This window comes from Diospyros lotus, chromosome 8 (genome assembly GCF_014633365.1).
Source record: "Diospyros lotus cultivar Yz01 chromosome 8, ASM1463336v1, whole genome shotgun sequence".
NCBI classification, from domain to species: Eukaryota; Viridiplantae; Streptophyta; class Magnoliopsida; order Ericales; family Ebenaceae; genus Diospyros; species Diospyros lotus.
Window position 1 is genome coordinate 19,911,604 of NC_068345.1, and position 20,090 is coordinate 19,931,693.

Genomic DNA, 20,090 nt, shown 5'->3' on the forward strand with positions numbered 1-20,090 from the left:
AATAAACTCATCCTCTTAGCCGCAAAAATGGCAGTAGCCCTATCCACTGAGATCAAAATACATGGATGTTCATAGAATGATAGCCCTCGCATGCCCCCACAGACCACAAAGGTAAATAAGGTATTGTTCTCCTAAACACTCACATCTCTTATATGCATGTTTAGGCCAAGCCCGAGTTAGCCCATATCTCAACTTTTGGGTATCGAGCACCCACATTTTTACTCTTCCCTTCGCCTTTCAACCCAGGGCAAAAGTGGGGAGCTATTGTTATGGGGTGCCCTAAAAAATTTCCAAGTCTTAAGATGTTTCTCGCTAAGTTCAAAGTCCCCAAAGAGTCTTTGAGGCGAAAGTCTCTCGAGACCTCCATAAGAAGTCCCCCGGGATGGTCTGGCCTTTTAATTTGCATAAGTCTAAAGACTCCTTCAGAGTCTCCTAGGTGAAAGATACCCAGTGGCCTCGAAGATCCCTTTGGGACCACCCAAAGACATTCATCGGGGCACCTTCACCTTGAAGATATCTCCAGGCCCTCCAGCCTCACCCAATGCATCTCCCGAAAGAGTCTGAAGACTCAACTATGAGCCTTGCCTAGCATCTATATGCACCTGCCTCCTTTAAGGCAGACAAATGTTTTTGGATCTTTCTGAATCTTTTGGATATCTTTGGACCCTTATTCTTTCTAACTCTAAAACTCATCTGAAAAATATTAACCCTACCCTTTGGGACACTGGATGACCCCTTAATGCACACAACATACATTCATTTGCATTCTCTTACATGTACATCATAGTCTATTTTGTCTAACTTTGGCATTAGATGGCTCGCGTAAGGAAGATCCTCGCGTGCCTTTCTGACGTCCTTTGTGATCGCAGACTCAAGAAAGACACTACTCTCCGAAGACTTCGCAGTTGATTTTCCCAAAGACCCTTTGAGACCTTCTCGACCAAGACCCTCTAAGACCTCTCCAACCTCAGTACCCCGAAGACCCTAAAGGCCCCTCCGTGTCTTCTGAAGCCACAACTCTCCTGAGTAGCAGCCTCAACTCAACCCCCTCAACCTCTCAGATCTCGCCATTCTAGCCTAGACTCCATTTTAGCTAATCCCAATACAAATAAATTTAATTGTTCTAGTTAGGCAACAATAATTTCTTCTCCCAGACAACATGGCTTCTCTGGGAGAAATTCCCCCTAGAGGTCAAGCTACAAATAATGGCTCCTCACTTTTTGCTTCAACTAAAAGTTGGCGGGAAGAGTATATCAGATGTAAGGAGTTGTTCCGAAAAAGTCACATCTTGCACTGGTTTTATTCAGAATCGATAGCTGGATGAGATTATGAGGCAAACCATCACAAATGCTCAGAAGAAGTGTTGCGAGAAAACTCAGCAGCATAGCCAAAAAAAAAGAGGGTGAGATGTCTAATTACTTGGAAGAACTTTGGGTTCCTGATTTAGGACAGTTCATGAGAATGCTTAGAAGAGTGACGAATTTTTTGCCCCAAAAAGTCGTAGGCATAATGATTACAACACCAGTTCAATTTTCATGCCAGGGTCTTATAAATAATGGGTGGTCCCCCATATGGATCCACTTCTATTCTCAAGCACTTCCAAATTCTTACGACTCCTCCACACTCTGAAAAACTTCTCCACGTTCGTCCTTAGAAAGACTCCTACGACTACTGACTTTGTCCTTTTGCTCGAAATAATTGCTCCAAAGAACTTCCTCAATTTAGATTTCTCAAATTAATTGTTTGAAAAGACTAGAGATTATCAAAAATATAAATCACAAAATTAAGATGCAAAATATTAACACGTGAAATATAGTAGAGATAAAATAGAAAAATGTCATATCCACAAATAAGTTTGACAAGCAACCATCATAAATTGATATGACACACATAAATTCTTAATAGTTATACAAATTTATAATAGTTCTATCCAAATTGATAAGCCATACTTAAAATAATAATAAATCTACTCATTATTATTAATTTTGAGTAAAATTATTATAAATTTATGTATATCATGTCAGCTTATGAATTTTATTTGTCAAACTTATTTATAAGTATAATATTTTTCGATAAAAAATTACTTGCAGAAGAAAAGATCAATGGGCGTGCATGTGAACCAAATTAATAGAAACAAGAAATTTATAGCACAAAAAGGTAAAAGAAAACTTTTTTCAAAAATTTTTAAACACGATATTATAATAATATATAGTGATCATACACACTATCTAATCATAGGTAAAAAACTGTTATAACTGACCTCAGTCATGGGATTTAAAAATTGCGCTCCTCCTGAAGGCATATGTTATTTTTAAGGATGGTTTGCCACATCTAAGTCAAAATCTAAATTTGCAACTAAAATTAGGAGGTTACTTTAACATGTATTTCAGGGATTGACTTTCATTCGCCTTGCATTCAGCTCCACCAGTTAGAAAAGGCGAGCAATGCCCTTAAATTATGAATTGAAAATAGTTGAAACTTTGGCAAAGTACCAACATCCAATTCAATGCCTTTTCAGGTGGTAGATTTGTTGTTACTATATTGAAAGGTAAAGCCTGAAGACACCGAGACTGCTATTTCAAAAAATTTAACCAAAACCAAAACCATTACATCTGCATTACAGAGGATCGGTACTATTAAGAACAATTTCCCCATTAATCAACAAACGAACTTGCAGAGAGCAGGAACCACAAGAAAGGAGAACTGATGATGATAGAGCATCACCATTGTTTAAAGATATATTACTTCCATCTCTCACTAGCCTATATCCCATCTCTCCCAACTCCGCAGAATCAATAGAGTAGTAGTCACCACACCGGCACTGGCAGAAGAGCTCCACAACTTCGCCCGTAACGTCAACTATCATATCTTCCAAACAAACGTCTTCTGCAGCAACAAAATCCTGCCTCAGTGCTTGTAGTTCACTATGGTAAGCTGCCCGCAACTTCGGGTTGCTGAGGATTTCCCAGGCTCTCTGCACTTCCAGAAATCTAGATCCAGATTCATGGTCTGCAGACGAATCTTCAGGTGTTCTCAATTTGTCCGGATGGGAATTAAGGATGGCTAACCGATAGCTTGTGCGGATCTCTTCATAGTTTGCATCTTCTCTGACACCTAGAATGTCATAGTGCGATTTGCATAACAAGTTGTCACCCGAAAGCATAGTTGAAGCTCAAAACTTGATTGCATCAACCACTTCCACTGCAAATGACAAAAGAACATTATATGTTTTACACAAGGGTGTTGTACTAAAAGCAATAGATCTTAAAGAAAGCATTGACAGAAATTAATATAGCTCTCCATCTTAGAGAAGGTCTAATTAAAAAAAAACACCATTTTATATCCAAAGGCTGCAAAGCAGTTTAAGAGTTCCCTCGGCAATAACATCTCCATAGTCCAGGCAGAAGCAATTAAGAAGAAAACTAATGGGTGATGTTTTGTGCTGTCTAGTGATAACAAATTTAAAATGAGAAGAAAAACTAAAAAATTAAATACTAATTCCCCATAGTATTCACTCTCCAACTTAAAATCTAAACTTTTGCAAATTATGTGAAATTAAGAAAAGCAACAGGAGAAAAGCCATGTAAACTAAGAAATTCTTATATTTTATTTTCCTTCTTTTTCATGGTATTTAACAAGAGGGGGGAATATATATTTTCCATTACATCTATAAAATAGTCACAACTTTACCTGGCAAGCTACCAAATCAAAGCTATCTTGTAAATTGTATACCACTGAACATCACAAGAATAATGTGTGATTTGAACTCAATGTGATTATAAGCATTGTCCAAGAACTGTTCTGTTTCGTCCCAATTACAACCCCTCTTCATATGGAAAAATTCATACTAATAATGTCTAGAAAGATTATTAGATCAAATGTTGTTTGATCAATAATCATTCCCAATATTTAGACTCCATGATACACAACTTGCCGAGAAGAGGGGCGACCTCTAGACAATGGGTGGAGCCACTGTCATGACCCAAATCATAGGGCCCATGACCAGAACTAATCCCAAGATAGGACAGGCTCCTTGGGACTAGTAAGCCATGTGTACAACCATGATACATGAAAATTCACAAATCATAGATGCTTAATACTGATGATTAATGAAAATTTCAGTAAATCATAATTCATAACACAATGGGAATGAGCATCCATCTAATCAGATTTTATAACTAGGATTGTGTCACGGCCAAAGCCTGACAATTGTCTCTCTTCCTATTCAATATGAATGGGAAGATGTTCCCAAAGGAACAGAGTACTAAACCGAGGAAAGAAAGAAGGGGAGAGAGAGAGAGAATTGAGAGAGAGGAAGAACGAGAGAGAGAAGGGATAAAATATTCAGATATTCTTCATTGATACCCAAGGAAATCGTTAGGAGATGATTTATACAGCCTGCTAAGGCAGATTCCTACAGCTAGGCAGTTGTAACCGTCCACTGCCAGTGCCAGCTATATCCACATGCACGTGGATTCCCTAGGCTAACAATCTCTAACAGAATTGGAATTACAGCAGTAAGTAAAAATAACAGTAAGGAAATTACAGTAGTAAAAGAAACAAGAAATTGAAAATTCTTCCTCGGGTCAAGTTCATAGTGTGACAGAATGAATGTCATGAGGGACTGAGCCAGCTCGCCAAAATACTTAAACTCCCTATGCATCTTGTTATTTGAAAACTATTTTATCTATTAACAGTTATATAAAAAAAAAAAAGCATGAATGCAAAAAATGTGGGAACAGCTAGTAGAACCATCTCACATATCTTTGGCGCAAAATGCCCATAATAATAATAATAATAGCACATAGTGTCACATATGCCCTAAGGTGATTGATAGCAGCAGTAACACATGCGATTCCCTGCTCACAATACAATGTCATATTAACATGGTCAAGGCATGCCAAGGCTCATATTACCATTGCTGAGTTTTATGTTTTGATGATGATTATCTTATGCAAAACTTTAATGTAAGGTTTGTTCTATGTTAAGGATGCTTTGAGATTTATCTTAAAGAAATATTGTTATTTATGTCATGTTCTCATAGCCTATTAACATATTTTGTATATGTGAAAAATTGTTTAGAATATTGCTTAAGCATATGTTAAGCCTAGCTTGATAGTTTATATATGTTGAGGTTGCCTTGAGAATATATATAAGGTCAAGGAACCTTGATAGGATTATCTCTTATTATGATTTAATTATTAATGTTCTCATATGTGTGAAACTTGTTTTTAGCCATATGCTTTATTTATATATCTTTTAATATACCTCTCTTTAGGGTCATCATAAGGATAATGCTTGAGTGGTTTGTGAAGCTCATGATATACTAAGTATTTTATGTGGCAGCATTACTCAAAGTTAAAAGTAATGTGTTCTATATTTTATATCTAATGTTTAAGTGATCATATACTCAAAAGTAATGGTACTTGAGTTTTGATTTGTAGAATTTATATTGTCTTATCATAGACTTGTTATGGTAGCATTGATAACCTTACAATGCTTTTCTTATGATTGAGACATGTTCTATTCCTTATCTTCCAATATGCTTAGTATATTGATAAGTTGCTCTAGGAATCCAAGAGATATTCCATATATCCTCAATGCATTAGTGTCTTGGATAAATGTCATATATCCTCAAGACACTTAAGAGTAAGCTTAAGGTTGGAAAATATCTTAAGCACTCAAAATATGTTTTAAGCATTTTCTCAAATCTAGGAGCAATGTGTTTTATTTGATTTAAATCATCTTTGCTCTTGAGTAAATGTATTCATGCTTAGATAGTGATCCTAAAGCTCAAATTCATAAAGCCTACATTGCCTATGTGATATTTGATATCAGATTCTTAAGGCTCTCAATGCTTTGAAATTTAATGGAAAAACATTTAAGATTTTATTAGTTAAATGTTTGTTGCTTTGGTTCAAGTATTTATAGGATTGTTGATTTCACGTAGCATTTTGATTAAGCTATTGAAAATCCATCTTCACAGGTTTATAGTAATGATTAATCACTTGAATAAGAATGAAGATGCAATTAAATAGTATTATCTTAAAGCATCTAGATATAGTCAAAATAGTTCGTGAAAGAACTTAAATGTTGTATGTGTTCCAAGCAATTCTTCCTAGTATTGCTCATGTTTAGGTTCAATGCATTTGAATAATGAAATTCTGAAGTTTTTATCTTTCAAGAATTACTCAAAGTATGCATTTGTGTATGATGGCTTAGAGCTTATGAAATAGAAATCATATATGCCTTGTTCATCTTTTATGTGCTCTTGTTTTTGTTAAATATAAATGAGACATCATAATACTCAAGTTAAAAGTATCTTTGTGCTAAATGAATTGCTTTGTAGTTGAGTATCATATCTTGTGCTCAACATATTTGCAATGTTCTATGTGTTTTAGTTCAGTCAAATAAAAGTAAATTACTTGACTTATGTGTGTTTCAAGTATATATTTGATATGTGAATGAATAGTTATTTGAGTAATGGTATTTCTATGATATAAGTCTTCTTGTGTGCTAAGAAGAATAATCCTTCTCTGATCAAGGAAGAAATATTCTCGTTGAGTAACATATATTGTTCTCAACTTGTTATCAAAGTCATGTCCCTCAAGAATACCTCATTTATCTTCTAAGACTTTCTATGTAACCAAGTGAATGTATTTGGAAAGTTAGTTTAATCAACTTTCACAAACAGCACTTGTGTTGAAAATGTTTTGGTTCAACGTAAGTCATATATTAGATCGTGATGAAAAACTTGTGTTTAAACTTAATGTTTTTGTTTCTCTTTTAGATGTTATTGCTTTGATAATGATATTCAAAACAATACATGTTGTTTGAATGGTAGTCAAGTAATGCATTGAGCAAATCGAATATGTTTAAATATTACTCAAGTGCGTGCTTTAAGTAATCGAGTATTAAATTGCAAGCTTCAGCTATACCAAAAGTAATCAAGTGATCAAAGTGATAGCCGAGTGTTATATCTTTTTAATCGACTAAGAAATAAGCTTAATCGAGTATAATCTTGTATTAATCAAGTATGTCGATTTCATAGTCGAGTAATTGTGTTTGAACAATGATCATGAGGTCTTAATCAAGTACTTTTCATGAGCAATCGAGTGTAAATTGATGATCAATCGACTATTATTGTGTAACGGTCATGTATTTTATGCATCTCACAGTTGGCAACAAGTAGTGCATGTATAATCAAGTAGCTGATGTGTTCAATCGAGTAGCTGATGAGTCTACTTGAGTGCTGTCAAAGCTTACGTGAGTGGAGAAAATGCTTACTCGAGTAAAGCCCAATTTCACTCAAGTAAAGGCCAAAAATACTCGAGTAAACAGTGTGGTGGAGCTTAAAGACTAGCTGTTACAAGTGCTTTTAAGGCACAATTTAGACCGTTAAGGCTCCAAAAAGGCTCTAAATTTTCCATCAATCATTTATCTTGGTATTCACATATTCTAATAATTATTTTATGGAAAAAGAAAGCTGTCCTTGCAGTTTTTCATTCTTTAGACAGCAACCATATAAGGAGATGAAGATCAAGGTTGTCATTCTAATACTTTCTACTACTGTTTTGAGCCAAGAAAATAATTCAGGTTTTCATCTTCAATTAGAAAAAGAGAGAAAGAGTGCTTATCATCTTTACATTCTTCATATCTCTTTTTTTCTTTGTGAGAAGCTAATCTTATTGTTTGTTCTAAATCTTGTAAGAGCTTCTCAAGTGTTTTAATCTATAATCTTTATCTATCCTTGTGTGGTTATGCCTGATCCATAAAAGGCAAGAGGTTACACCTCATCGTTTAAAAGGTAGTGGTTTCGGTTGAGACTTAAAAAACCATTGTATTTGGTTATTGCTGAGCTTGTGAAAAGCAAATATTACAGCTGCACCTGTAAAAAACTAAGGTTATAGCTGAGCTTGCAAAAGCTATAGTGGATTGGTTAAATCCTTGGTGAGGAGCCAAGGGAGTGGAGTAGGCTAGTTGAGCTCAACCACTATGAAATATGTTGTGTGCTGCATTCTTTCTTTCTTTCATTTCAGCAAGTTAAATTTCTATTTCCAGCATTCATAGTTTGCAGTTACAGTAACATATTTTGATCTTACAAAGCTCATTGTTATTCAAAAATATATTTGCATCATTATTTCCTAAAGTGCCGTGAATTCAAGCTTTAAATAAAATCCTTCATATTCATCTTTCAAGGATTCTAAAAGGCCAAGCGGTTCTTTCTTTGCTCAAAAGCCTTTTAATCTAAAATGTCAAACCTTTGAATTAGGGCTGACAATTTCAATAACTATAGAATGTAAGAACAAGGGAGAGAGATAGAAATAGAGAGAGAAAAGAGAGAAATAAGGAAGGAAAGAGAGAGAGAATCAAGAAAGAGAGGAATTGATTAGTCATTCAACTGATATCCCTCCACAATGCTGTAGGTTCCTTTATATAGAACCTTTAGCCAATTCAGCAACAACTCTTCTAACTACTTAACAGCCTAACAAAAAGCTGTTGTACCATCAACCCATTCCCGCCTATTAACCAACTAACTCCTTTAGTTAGACCCTAACAGTTTACAAGGTTAATAACCTCCCAATTACAGTACTACCCCCTAGGGTCGTGACATAAAAAGTTTTTGAAAACTCAATTCACCCCCCTCTTGGGTGTCCATCAGTTCTTTCAACTATGATCATCCTGCTGTGAACACTGGAGTTTAAAATCATAATATTTGAATGAGATACCCTATGCCATCATAATATTAAAATCATCTAAAAACATCATAATATGCAACAGAGTGCAACATGTCCATCAATAATTATGCAATCTAATTACAAAGAAACAGTTGCGTGTTGTCATTGTATACACATAATGCAAGTGTCTCTCCCAGTAGAATGAAAATATTTCATGAGCATTTGAAACATTAAGCAGTTCATCAGTAAATCATGTAGGATGATCAGGTTTAAAGAGTATATGATGCATCGTATATACATGTGAATTTTAAAAGATAAACATAGCCTTTCTACTCGTCAAGTGTATAAAGAAGTCAAGCTTGCAGTGAAAGAAGGGCTGAGTATGGGTCAAGGTATCAGACCCTACAATGACAAGGACAAAAGGTCATCTTACTAAAAATTAGGATAACAAAAATAGAAACCCCTAAGTGCATACTAATAAGTGTGCCTAGCCAGATCTAGCGTCCAACATTAAAATGACTATCACCTATGTTGACTCCAACAAATTGAATTTGGCATTATGAAATTCATCGAGCTATGTCATCATGTCTCACCAAGAGTTGTTATGTGTTAATGCACACTATAAGGTCATGTTAGTGTAAATGATGGGTATGTGAATAGATGCACAACCCCCACACACTTGCAATGTACTCACGTACTTAGTCTGTCCTTGTGTATGCATTATATTAACATATAAATATATGTTTATCCACTTATGTGTAGTTAGGTACTTTTCTTGTTTTAAAATGAATTGCTTTCAAAATACTGTTAAAAATTCATTAAAATTAGGCAAGGGTGACGAGTATGTTAGAGATGGGGGGACCAAATTCATTAATTTAGTAGCTTAAAGGCCGATTTACAATTTTAGAAACTTAAGGGCCAACTCATAACTTTATAAATTTAAGGGTCAATTTATATTTTTATAAACTGAAGGGATAATTCATAATTTTATAAACTTATGGCCCAATTCACAGTTTTATAAACTTAAGGACCAATTTCATATTCTTATGAACTTAATTCCCAACTCATAATCTTATAGCTTAAAGGTCCATTTTATTTTTAAAGATCAAGGGCCAACTTCATAGTCTTAATACAACTAAGGCCCATATCATCATTTTATAAAATGTTTCAAGCCTAAAGCCCAAAATCAAATTAGTGCAACCAAACAAACCCTTAACTGGAAATTGAAGGGGAAACTAAAACAATGGCATCACTGCTGGCCGATGGTCCCGACACTCAGACTCAATCACCGGATTGCCCCGATCATCGTTATTAACATATTTTCATGACCTTATGAGCAATAAAGGGTATTATTGTAATAGGGTAAAATAGTTTATTTTGGATATTTTAACAATTAGTTAGGTGCACATGGCTGCATGTGCAAGGCTGTTAGGAGACAAATATGCCTATATAAGGCTGCTGTAAATGGATGGGTTTTACATGTTGAATGATAATTGAAATTCCAATATCTCTCTCTACAATTTCTCTCTTTCCCTCCCTCTCGCTCTTTCTCTCGTTCTTCACTGCTCATTCCTTCTCTCCCTAATTCTATTCAATCTCTCCCTTCAATTCTTCACTGTTTCTTCCCCAAATTCCTTCCAATTACTTCTAAGACCCTAACTAAACCCTAGGGTCATGACACATATGTGAAAAAAAAAAATGATCCAACGGTCGGATTTTTGTAGATATAAAATTTAATTTTCCACCTAAAAGCTGTCGTCGACCACTGCCGACTGGTGATTCCAACAATCGGAACTTGATGATTCATATATCAAAAAATGGGAACGTACTAACAACTAGATTTTAAGAGATCCAAAAATTAATTTTCTTAGGCAAACTCACGTTTCTAGAAAAGCGTTGCCAGCCACCGGCCATCAAACTCCCCATGGCCCAGTGACCCACATATCCGAAAATCAAATGATCAAACGGCTGGAACTTAGTAGATCTAAGTTTAAAAAAGTTGATTTTTCATCCCCAAACTCGCGTGTATATATACATACATAAACCAGAGAAGTTGATGAGAAGAGTCCTAGAGACCTTACCAAGGAAGAGTTATAGACCCCGTTGTCGACGACGGCAGCGATTGTCAAAAAATGGCTGGTCATCGTCTGTTATCTTGAAAGGGAGAAGCTTTTTGAGAGCGAGAGAGGGACTGTGAAATGCGTGGGCTTTTAAGAAATCTAGAGATAGCGTTTACCCTTTTATTTTATATTTGACCCTATTGGGTCGGATTTCTTGAAAACAGGTCGAATCTATCTTGCAAGATTGAGTTGGATATATATATTCCTTTTTTTTCTTTTCTATTTTTGAATATTGAACGTTATATAATTAAATAAATAAAATTCATTATTTATTTATTTATTTCATTCCTTGCCCCATTTTCTTAATAATACTCAACTTTTTCAATAAATAAATAAATAGATAAATGATTAAATCATTTTATTTATTTATTTCACCTTCATTTTTATTTTATTCTTTAAATAAGTAGAATCATTTAATTTATTTCTTTTATTTATGTATTATTTTTGTTGTTGTCTGGATATAACATTTAAAATTTGTTCGTTGTGTGGAAACTCAACAAGCAGCTGAAAGAGCACAAGGATCCCCTTGGGCTTCCTACTTAGTCTACGAGAGCCAAAAGAAAAGGCGATCATCCAAGAATGATTCGGTTTGCTAGCTTGGGGAAGGCTCGATCCACTGGCAAGGAGAGCCATGGAGCTGGAGAGGTCGAGATTGTTGAGTGCCAGTAAGGAGCTCTTTGTCTTCCGAGAGGGTCTGCAAGACAAGAAGTAGTCAGAGAGCACGCAAGGATTTCTTCTGTGCAGGCCCTCTGTTGCTTACGTCAAAAGAAGTATTCATGCAACGCAAAATATAGAAATGTGGTGCAAGAAATGTGAGAAGGAAAAGTGGTTGGGGCTTTGGTGTACCGTTGTGTTTGTGCTTGCTTATGTTTCCATGTCTCAAAACTGAGAAGTTTGGGAGATATTTATAGGCAACATGAGGGACAGGGACACGTGACACACGTGTGAGGGTACGGTGCTCTTTCCCAAGAAGGGTTGGGTGCGTCTCCCCCGTTTGCGATGTTATCCCGAGGCTAAGCACAAAAAAGCCTTCAGGAGAAACACCTCTCCCCCAGTGGGAAAGGCCCCCCGGAAGATGGGCCTAGAATAGGCGAGCCGCATTGCCTCAAGACAATGCGGGGTAATGCAGGTGGGGGACGTATCTTCTTGGATTCCTCCCAAGAGTGAGGCTCAACTAAGGGGAATCATGCAAATTCGAGAAGCTACTCCCAGGTGAATGGTGGGTAACAAAGGGCTTTTCCTATGGGAGATGGACTCTAACCTTGAGAAAGTCTTCTCGCCAAATGAATCGCTCTCTCCAATGTGATAAATATGCATCGATTGCTTCGAGAGGACTCTCCTAGTGGGTTACTGGGTTGTGCCACAACAATGGCTCCCCACTCTTTACCCAGGCTGAAAGTCAAATGAAAGAGTAGAAGAAGAGAAGAGAGGCTAGGCTCACGCCAGGTGCATGCCTTGATTAGAATTATAAATAAAGCATATGGCTAAAAACAAGTTTTACATATATGAGAACATTAATAGATAAACCATACTAAGAGATAATCCTATCAAGGTTCCTTGACCTCTATATATATTCTCAAGGCAATTCCAACATATATAACTTATTGAGATAGGCTTAACATATCCTTAAGCAATATTCTAAACAATTTTTCACATATATAAAATATATTAATAGACTTATGAGAACATGACATAAATAACAAGATTTCTTAAAATAAATCTCAAAGCATCCTTAACATAGAACAAACCTTACATTAAAATTTTGCATAAGATAATCATCATTAAAACATAAAACTCAACAATGGTAATATGACATTATATTGTAAGCAAGGACTAGTATGTGTTATTGTTTCTATCAATCATGTTGTGACATTTGTATTAAATTAGATTAAATGTAAACAAGTTTCTTTATATTGTTGCATGTTTCGTTTATGTTTTAGTGTTAGATTTAATCTCTCTTCTAGAAGGTTTGTTTCTAGAAGGGGCAGCTGACCAATTAGGTTAGTTAGGTCAGTTGGGCAAGCGATTTTATCTTGTAATCCACGCCCCTATATCTTATAAATAGGGGTCATGGGATAGGAGAAAATATCAGAGGTTTTAGCGCACCTATTCTCGGAAAGGTTAGTTTCCAATTGTTGTCTTGTGTTTGGGATTGAGTGCGAGAGGTAGAGAGTGGCTGTGTATAGCTTGTATTCTCTAGGATCCTAATAGCCTTTAGTGTATATGGGCAAGGGGGATTCGGATCTCATTGTAATCATCTCATGGATGTTTCAAGATAGTGGATCAGATTGGTGCCTAGTAGTCCAGATGTAGGTCTTGTTTTCAAAACTGAACCAGGATAATTCTTGCATGTTCTTGGTGTGTGTATGTCAGTTTGTGTTTCTCCTCTGTGTGTTTCATTATCGGTGTGTTCTTGAGTTGGTAGTAAGCTAGTTGAGTTGAGAGAATCAGTGGAGTGTTGTGAATTACTCTAACAACTCACCTTAGGGCATATATGCCACTGTGTACTATTATTATTGTTATTATGAGCATTTTGCACCAAAGATATGTGAGATGGCTCTACTAGTTGTTCCCACATTTGTTGCATTCATGCTTTTTCTTATAATTGTTAATAGATAAAATGGTTTTCAAATAACAAGAGGCATAGGGAGTTTAAGTATTTTGGCGAGCGGGCTCAGTCCCTAATGACGTTCAATCCTAGTTATAAAATCTGATTACATGAATGCTCATTCCCATTCTGTTATGAATTATGATTAATTGAAATTTTTATTAAGCATCTATGATTTTGTGAATTTTCATGTATCATAGTTGTACATGTGGCTTACTAGTCCCAAGGAGCCTGTCCTATCTTGGGATTAGTTCTAGTATGGGACCTATAATTTGGGTCTAGACAATGTCCCCCCATTGTCTAGAGGTCGCCCCTCTTCTCGACAAGTTATGTATCATGGAGTCTAACTATTGAGAATGATTATTAATCAAACAACATTTGATCTAATAATCTTTCTAGACATTATTAGTATGAATTTTTCCATATGAAGAGGGGTTGTAATTGGGAAAAAACAGAACACGTCTAGGACAATGCTTATAATCACATTGAGCTCAAATCACACCTTATTCTTGTGATGTTTAGTGGTATACAATTTACAAGATAGCTTTGATTTGGTAGCTTGTCAGGTAAAGTTGTGACTATTTATAGATGCAATGGAAGATATATATTCCCCCCTCTTGTGAAATACCATGAAAAAGAAGGAAAATAAAATATAAGAATTTCTTAGTAACATGGTTTTTCTCCGGTTGCTTTTCTTAATTTCACATAATTTGCAAAAGTTTAGATTTCAAGTACGAGAATGAATACTACAAGGAATTAGTATTTAATTTTTTAGTTTTACTTCTCATTTTAAATTTGTTATCACTAGACAGTGCAAAACATCACCCATTAGTTTTCTTCCACTAATTTTAACATGCATCAGGAACTAGTCACCATCTCGTTGCAAGTGCAACTCTTTTCTTATACCCATTGTTTCCAAATCCATACGAGTCTTAAAATTGTCTTTAGTGTTTCCAACATAGATAACTCTTTTGGTTCTAACTAATCCTCTGGCTTACCATTAAATCTTTTACTTTTTCTTCACGAGTGTTGTTTATCCAAATACCTACAATGACCCATGTAACATTGTTTTTCCCATTCTTTAAAGTAAGCAAGCTTGTCCACTCATTGCAAATAGGACAAACTAACTTTCCCTCTGTACTCCACCCAAATAATCATTTATAGTCCATAACATAACAGTGCAACATGCAATTGAAACTTATCACCAGAATATGCATCATATGTTTCAAGTCCCTCTTCCCATAATTCTTTCAACTCCTCTATTGATGATTGCAAATATACATCAATATCATTTCTAGGAGAATCCTTACCAAGGATAAGCATGGACAAAAATATAAACAACTCTTTCATACATTTCCAATGTGACAAATTATAGGGCAATAAAATAACTGGCCACATGGAGTAATTAGTGCTCATATTGCCAAATGGGTTGAATCCATCACTAGAAAGGCCTAGCCGCACATTGCGAGGATCTTGAGCAAACCAACTATGTAACTTATCAAAATTTTTCCATTCCTTAGCATCAGTCCAATGCCTAATTGTATCATCATCAACACGTTTTTCTCTATGCCGCCTTATTTCTTCTACAATTTCTTTGGACATGAATAATCTTTGGAGTCTAGGTTTTAAAGGAAAATATCTAACCACCATTTGAGCAATCTTCTTACGTTTACCCATACCAAACTTCCATCTAGAAGCTTTACAAGTTGGATTAGGACATCGATCAAGACCTTCATACTCCTTTCGATATAGCTAAGGCCAAGATCGCGCATTAATTTCTTGATCTCATAATAAGAGTTTGGAAGTGTTTCACCTTTTGGAAGAGCATCCTTGAACAACTCTAGATTTAGACTAAAAGACTTCTTACTACAATTAGTTATTGCCTCATTGTACAACATCTTGATAAGAAAAGATAACTTCGAGTTCTTCTTGCAACAAAGATAAAGTTCACATTCAGCATCATTCAATAGTCTAGTAAATTTCTCAACTTCTCCTTTAGACATACATGTGCGATATTGGAAATTTCCTCTACATTAGCTTCCATAAGGTTTCCCCTATGCATGTCATTCAACATTATTATCCTAATCATTAACTTGATCATAAAAATCACCTCCATCATATGAATCACCACATTGATTATCATTATCTAATTGAAAAGGCTCACCATGATGCATCCATTAAGTCTAGTTTGATAGTTTACTCTTGGTAATAAAATAATTTTGATAATGACTATATGAAAATCAATCTCTAAATCTTTATGAGTAAATATTTATGGATAAGTTTGTGAAAAACAATCTTTAAATCTCCTTGAAACAAAGTTATGAAAATTTATATAGGAGAAATGTTGAAGTGTGGTTGAGTGTGGTTTGTTTCAAAATATATTTTTGATAATCTCACTTTCTTTCAAAAGCATCAAAATGAGGATTTGTTAAGTTTTCAATCTTTTCAAATGGATAGTCGACTATGTGGTTTAATGCTGTTGACTATGCCTAAAAATAGTCGACTATGTTATAAGGATAGTCGACTATGCATAAAGATAGTCAACTATGCTAGTTTGATCTGTCGACGATTTAAGCCTTCTGTCGACTATTTTTCACTCTGTCGACTATCATGTAAAGATAGTCGACTATGGATTTTCTTCTGTCGACTATATTTGTACATGATTTTCAAAATCTTCTTCATATTTTTGTATCTATCGACTATGTATATGTCTGTCGACTATGGGTAATTTGTGTTAGAAGATAGTCGACTATGCTTTCTTATCTGTCGACTATGTCTTGTTTTACTTGAAAATATAGTCAACTATGCATTTTCTTCTGTCGACTATATCTTTTGCAAAAAGCTTCAAACGGCTAGTTTTTCAATCTCTAACGATCACAAAATAGCTAGTTTCGGGCAAAGATTTTGGGAAGCCTATAAATACAACTCATGGATGATCAAGGGAAGAAAAATGGATGGAAAGGAAATGATTTGAGCTTACATCGTATACACATTTGTATTTATATTGTCTGTGCTTTAATTTTCTCTCTTCAAGGCTTTGATCTTCACTTGTAATGATTTACTTCAAGCCTTGTATCATTTTTGAGAGACATTGTAACTAAGAGATTCATCTCTTAGATTCTCTCCAATTGTACACTTCTTGTATTTCCTAACTTGTGTAGCTAGAGGGCCTACTTGGTTTAAGTAGGAGGTTGTATTTCCTAGCTTGTGTAGCTAGAGGGCCTACTTGTGTAAGTAGGAGGTTTTAGTGAATTGATTCAAAATCTTTAGTGGGAGCTAAGGTAGTGGATTAGGCTTGGTTTAAGCCGAACCACTATAAATCCTTTGTGTAATTTATTCTTCTTACTTTACATTTATCATTTCATATGTTCTATGTTTTAAATCACTAAAACCTCAATTGAGTCAAAAAGTTTTCAAGTTCTATCAAGAATTTTAAAATATCCAATTCCCCCCCCCCCCTCCTGGTGTGTGCCATAACACCTCCCGTTCTAACAATTTTCCAGCATCCCATAAAGAAAAATATCTTGTTTGACTTCTATTAAACTTTTCAAGATACAATTGTTACAGTTTTGGCATGGGCATCGGATCCTACCAATGGAGTCAACATGATATTTTGCAGCATCTAAGAAACCTCGGACCCCTTGAATATATGCAGGGAAAATTTATTCTTGAGTTTTATCCAACTTCAATCCATCAAGTTATCCTAATATTAAAGAACAAAAAAAATGAAAATTAAGCAATTCAATAACTCATAAAAAAATTACAGCAAATTAATTAAAAGATAGTAAATTAAAGTAATGGTTTAGTCAATCACCATCCTGTCATTCTGAACCCTTGAATATATGCGAAGCAGAATTTATTTAATGGTCATAATCTCTTTATGAACAACACAAACTACAAGATGTAGTTACGATTTTCCCTCTTATTTACAACATACAATAAAAAACGTCTTTATGTCAATCAACCAATGCCTTATCTTAATAGCCCATTTGAGTCTAGGGTCATTTTCAATTTTCTATTTTCATTCACTTACTGAAAAAATAAACAGAAAACTTCATTTACTACATTGATGAATACAATTTTCATTTTAAAAAAGTAAAAATATCAAAATATATTTTTCTTATGATATTTTATTTCCACACTCTTCATCCACCTAAATTTTAATCACTAACTAGCTACACTCTATTCATCAACTTAAACCCTACAAAGGGGATGCAAATTTTTGTCAATATAAAATAATTTTTATAAATTTAATTATCTGATAAGATATATATAAACACTTATATCGAGTGTCATTTTAGTTTTTATTTTCAAAATTTTGAAAAACATGATCAAATTTAATGGTTAGTTTTTATTTTATAATAAAAAATAAAAATGAACACAAAATAAATACAAAGTAAAAGCAGACATTGAAAACATAGGGATAATGCAAAATCAAAAGGCCCTAAAGCAAGCATCCTTGGAATTATTTCGAGGGCTTGTACAGCATGGTATTCTGCACGAGCAATGAAGGTTCCAGTAAAATTGCTCCCTCAATAAACTAATCGACAGAATAAATTTCAATTGGAAGATAAAATACTTCATATGGCTTAATAACACAAAGAAAAAGCGCCTAAATACCATCAGAAATATTACAACAAAAAATAGATAGAATAGAATGGTCCCCAAATAATGAAAATTACAAAGCAGGAACGAGCAAGACAGTAGCTTAAATTTTTCTAACAGAAAACGAAGGGGAACTCGGAATCGGCGGAAACTAGAAAAGAAGGTCGTCGAAAACCTTACCGTGGACGAAGACCGAGGGGAACTCGGAATAGGCGGTCAGGAACTCCGAATCGAAACTCAAGATCAGCGGAGACGGCAACGGAGACAAAGGAGAAGGGCCGAAGGCGGCGGACAGTAGCGAAGAAAACCTAATCGTCAAGGGACAGCAGTGAAGAAAACCTAATCGGCGGACAATAGCGTTTCAAACTTTCAACTGAAGAATTGTATAATAAATAAAACATAAAACCTAAACTAATTTGTGAGGACATAATTTCAAACTCCCATATTATTGTTTAAATTAATTTAAGAGAAAATATTATTTATATATATATTACTCTTTATATTATGAAATTTTGGATCATTTTGAGTTTTTATAAATATGATGACATAATTATGAAGTTGGTCTCATGTTTTTTAATTTATTAGGTTATGATTCAACTATTTTATATTAATTACTTGATTTTAATACATCAATTTTTTATATTAATAATTATATTTTTTGAGTTATCTTGAGTTAAGGTAATTATATATTTTTTTAATTTTACATAGTTACAATATATATTTCATTAATTTTTGTAGATTTAAAATTAATTTTTTTTATTGTCAAAACTTGCGTTTATGAAAAAACGTTGTTGGCTACCATCAACGATGGATGCTGATGATCGAAACTAATTATCAAATTAGCGTTAGCTCAACAATCTACATATTCAAAAATTAAAAATTAATTAGGCATTAAACTACTTTATATAACTATGGTGACATAATCATGAGGTTTTATGGTCTTTTGATGATTAATTTATTTGATTAGGGATTCAACTATTTTATATTAATTACTTGGCTCTAATACATCATTTGATGATATTAATAATTATATACTTTAAGTGATCTTAAACTAAGTTAATTATATTTATTTTTCTATTTTACATACTCATAATATTTATTCCAGTAATTTTAATATATATAACTATTGTTGTATCCCTTCCTTTAGAATAGTTTTCTCAAATAAGGCAATATTTTCGGGAGAAACAATTCTTTCAAGAGGGTCCTTCCAAAATGATCTCACAATAACTTTCTTAGGTCTAGTTATTTAAAGTGTATTTTGTAAGACATCAATCTTCCTAGTCGAGTTTAATCAAGAGTCAAGTAATAAAATCAATTCAATAATTCATAAAAATTAGTATTGTTGTCAACTTTTGAGCTATCTTGTGATTCCAATGATTAGAACCGGTAATTGAATTTTCCCAACTACAATGATTCATATATTCAAAAATGACTTTGATTCAATAACTAATTTTTTGTAATTCTAAAATTAATTTTTTATTATCAAAACTTGTTTTTTTGGAAAAACATTGTATGGTGATTAATTTATTTGATTAAAGGTTCAACTATTTTATATTAAGTACTTGGTTCTAATACATCAATTGATAATATCAATAATTATATGTTTTGAGTGAGTTTAAGGTAAGCTAATTATATTTTTTTTCTATTTTATATAATCATAATATTTATTTCACTAATTTTAATATATATAATTATTGTTGTAACCCTTTATTCGGGATAATTCTTTCAAAGAATGCAATATTTTCAGGAGAAGCAATTATTTTGGGTAGTATAGGAAGCACCATTTTCTAAAATCATTTTAAGCCTCTCGATTTTTGTAAGTTCTAGGTTCGAGTCACATAGGAAGCATCATTTTTTTTCATTGATTCATATATGAAAATTAATTATATATTTTTAGTACATAAAAATAATTTTATTTATTATTTCATATTTATAATTTTTTTATTTAACATTTTTTTCAAATTGATTTAAAGATCTTTTAATTATTTAATCATTTTAGGTCTTAAATTGATTAACTTTTAATTTAACTAGTTTTTCACTCATGCAATGCACGGAAAATGGATTCACAAACGGAGACAT

At 33.9% G+C, this 20,090-nt stretch overlaps 1 protein-coding gene across 1 annotated transcript; it reads right to left on the reverse strand.

The window, feature by feature from the left end:
- Positions 1–2,443: 2,443 nt before the first annotated feature.
- On the reverse strand, positions 2,444–18,379 carry LOC127808969 (uncharacterized). Its single transcript, XM_052347732.1, has 2 exons — positions 18,192–18,379; positions 2,444–3,201 (listed from the first exon to the last, which is right to left on the reverse strand). Exon 2 carries the CDS (start codon positions 3,161–3,163, stop codon positions 2,618–2,620), a length of 546 nt encoding a protein of 181 aa, XP_052203692.1. The 5' UTR covers positions 3,164–3,201; positions 18,192–18,379; the 3' UTR covers positions 2,444–2,617.
- Positions 18,380–20,090: the final 1,711 nt, after the last annotated feature.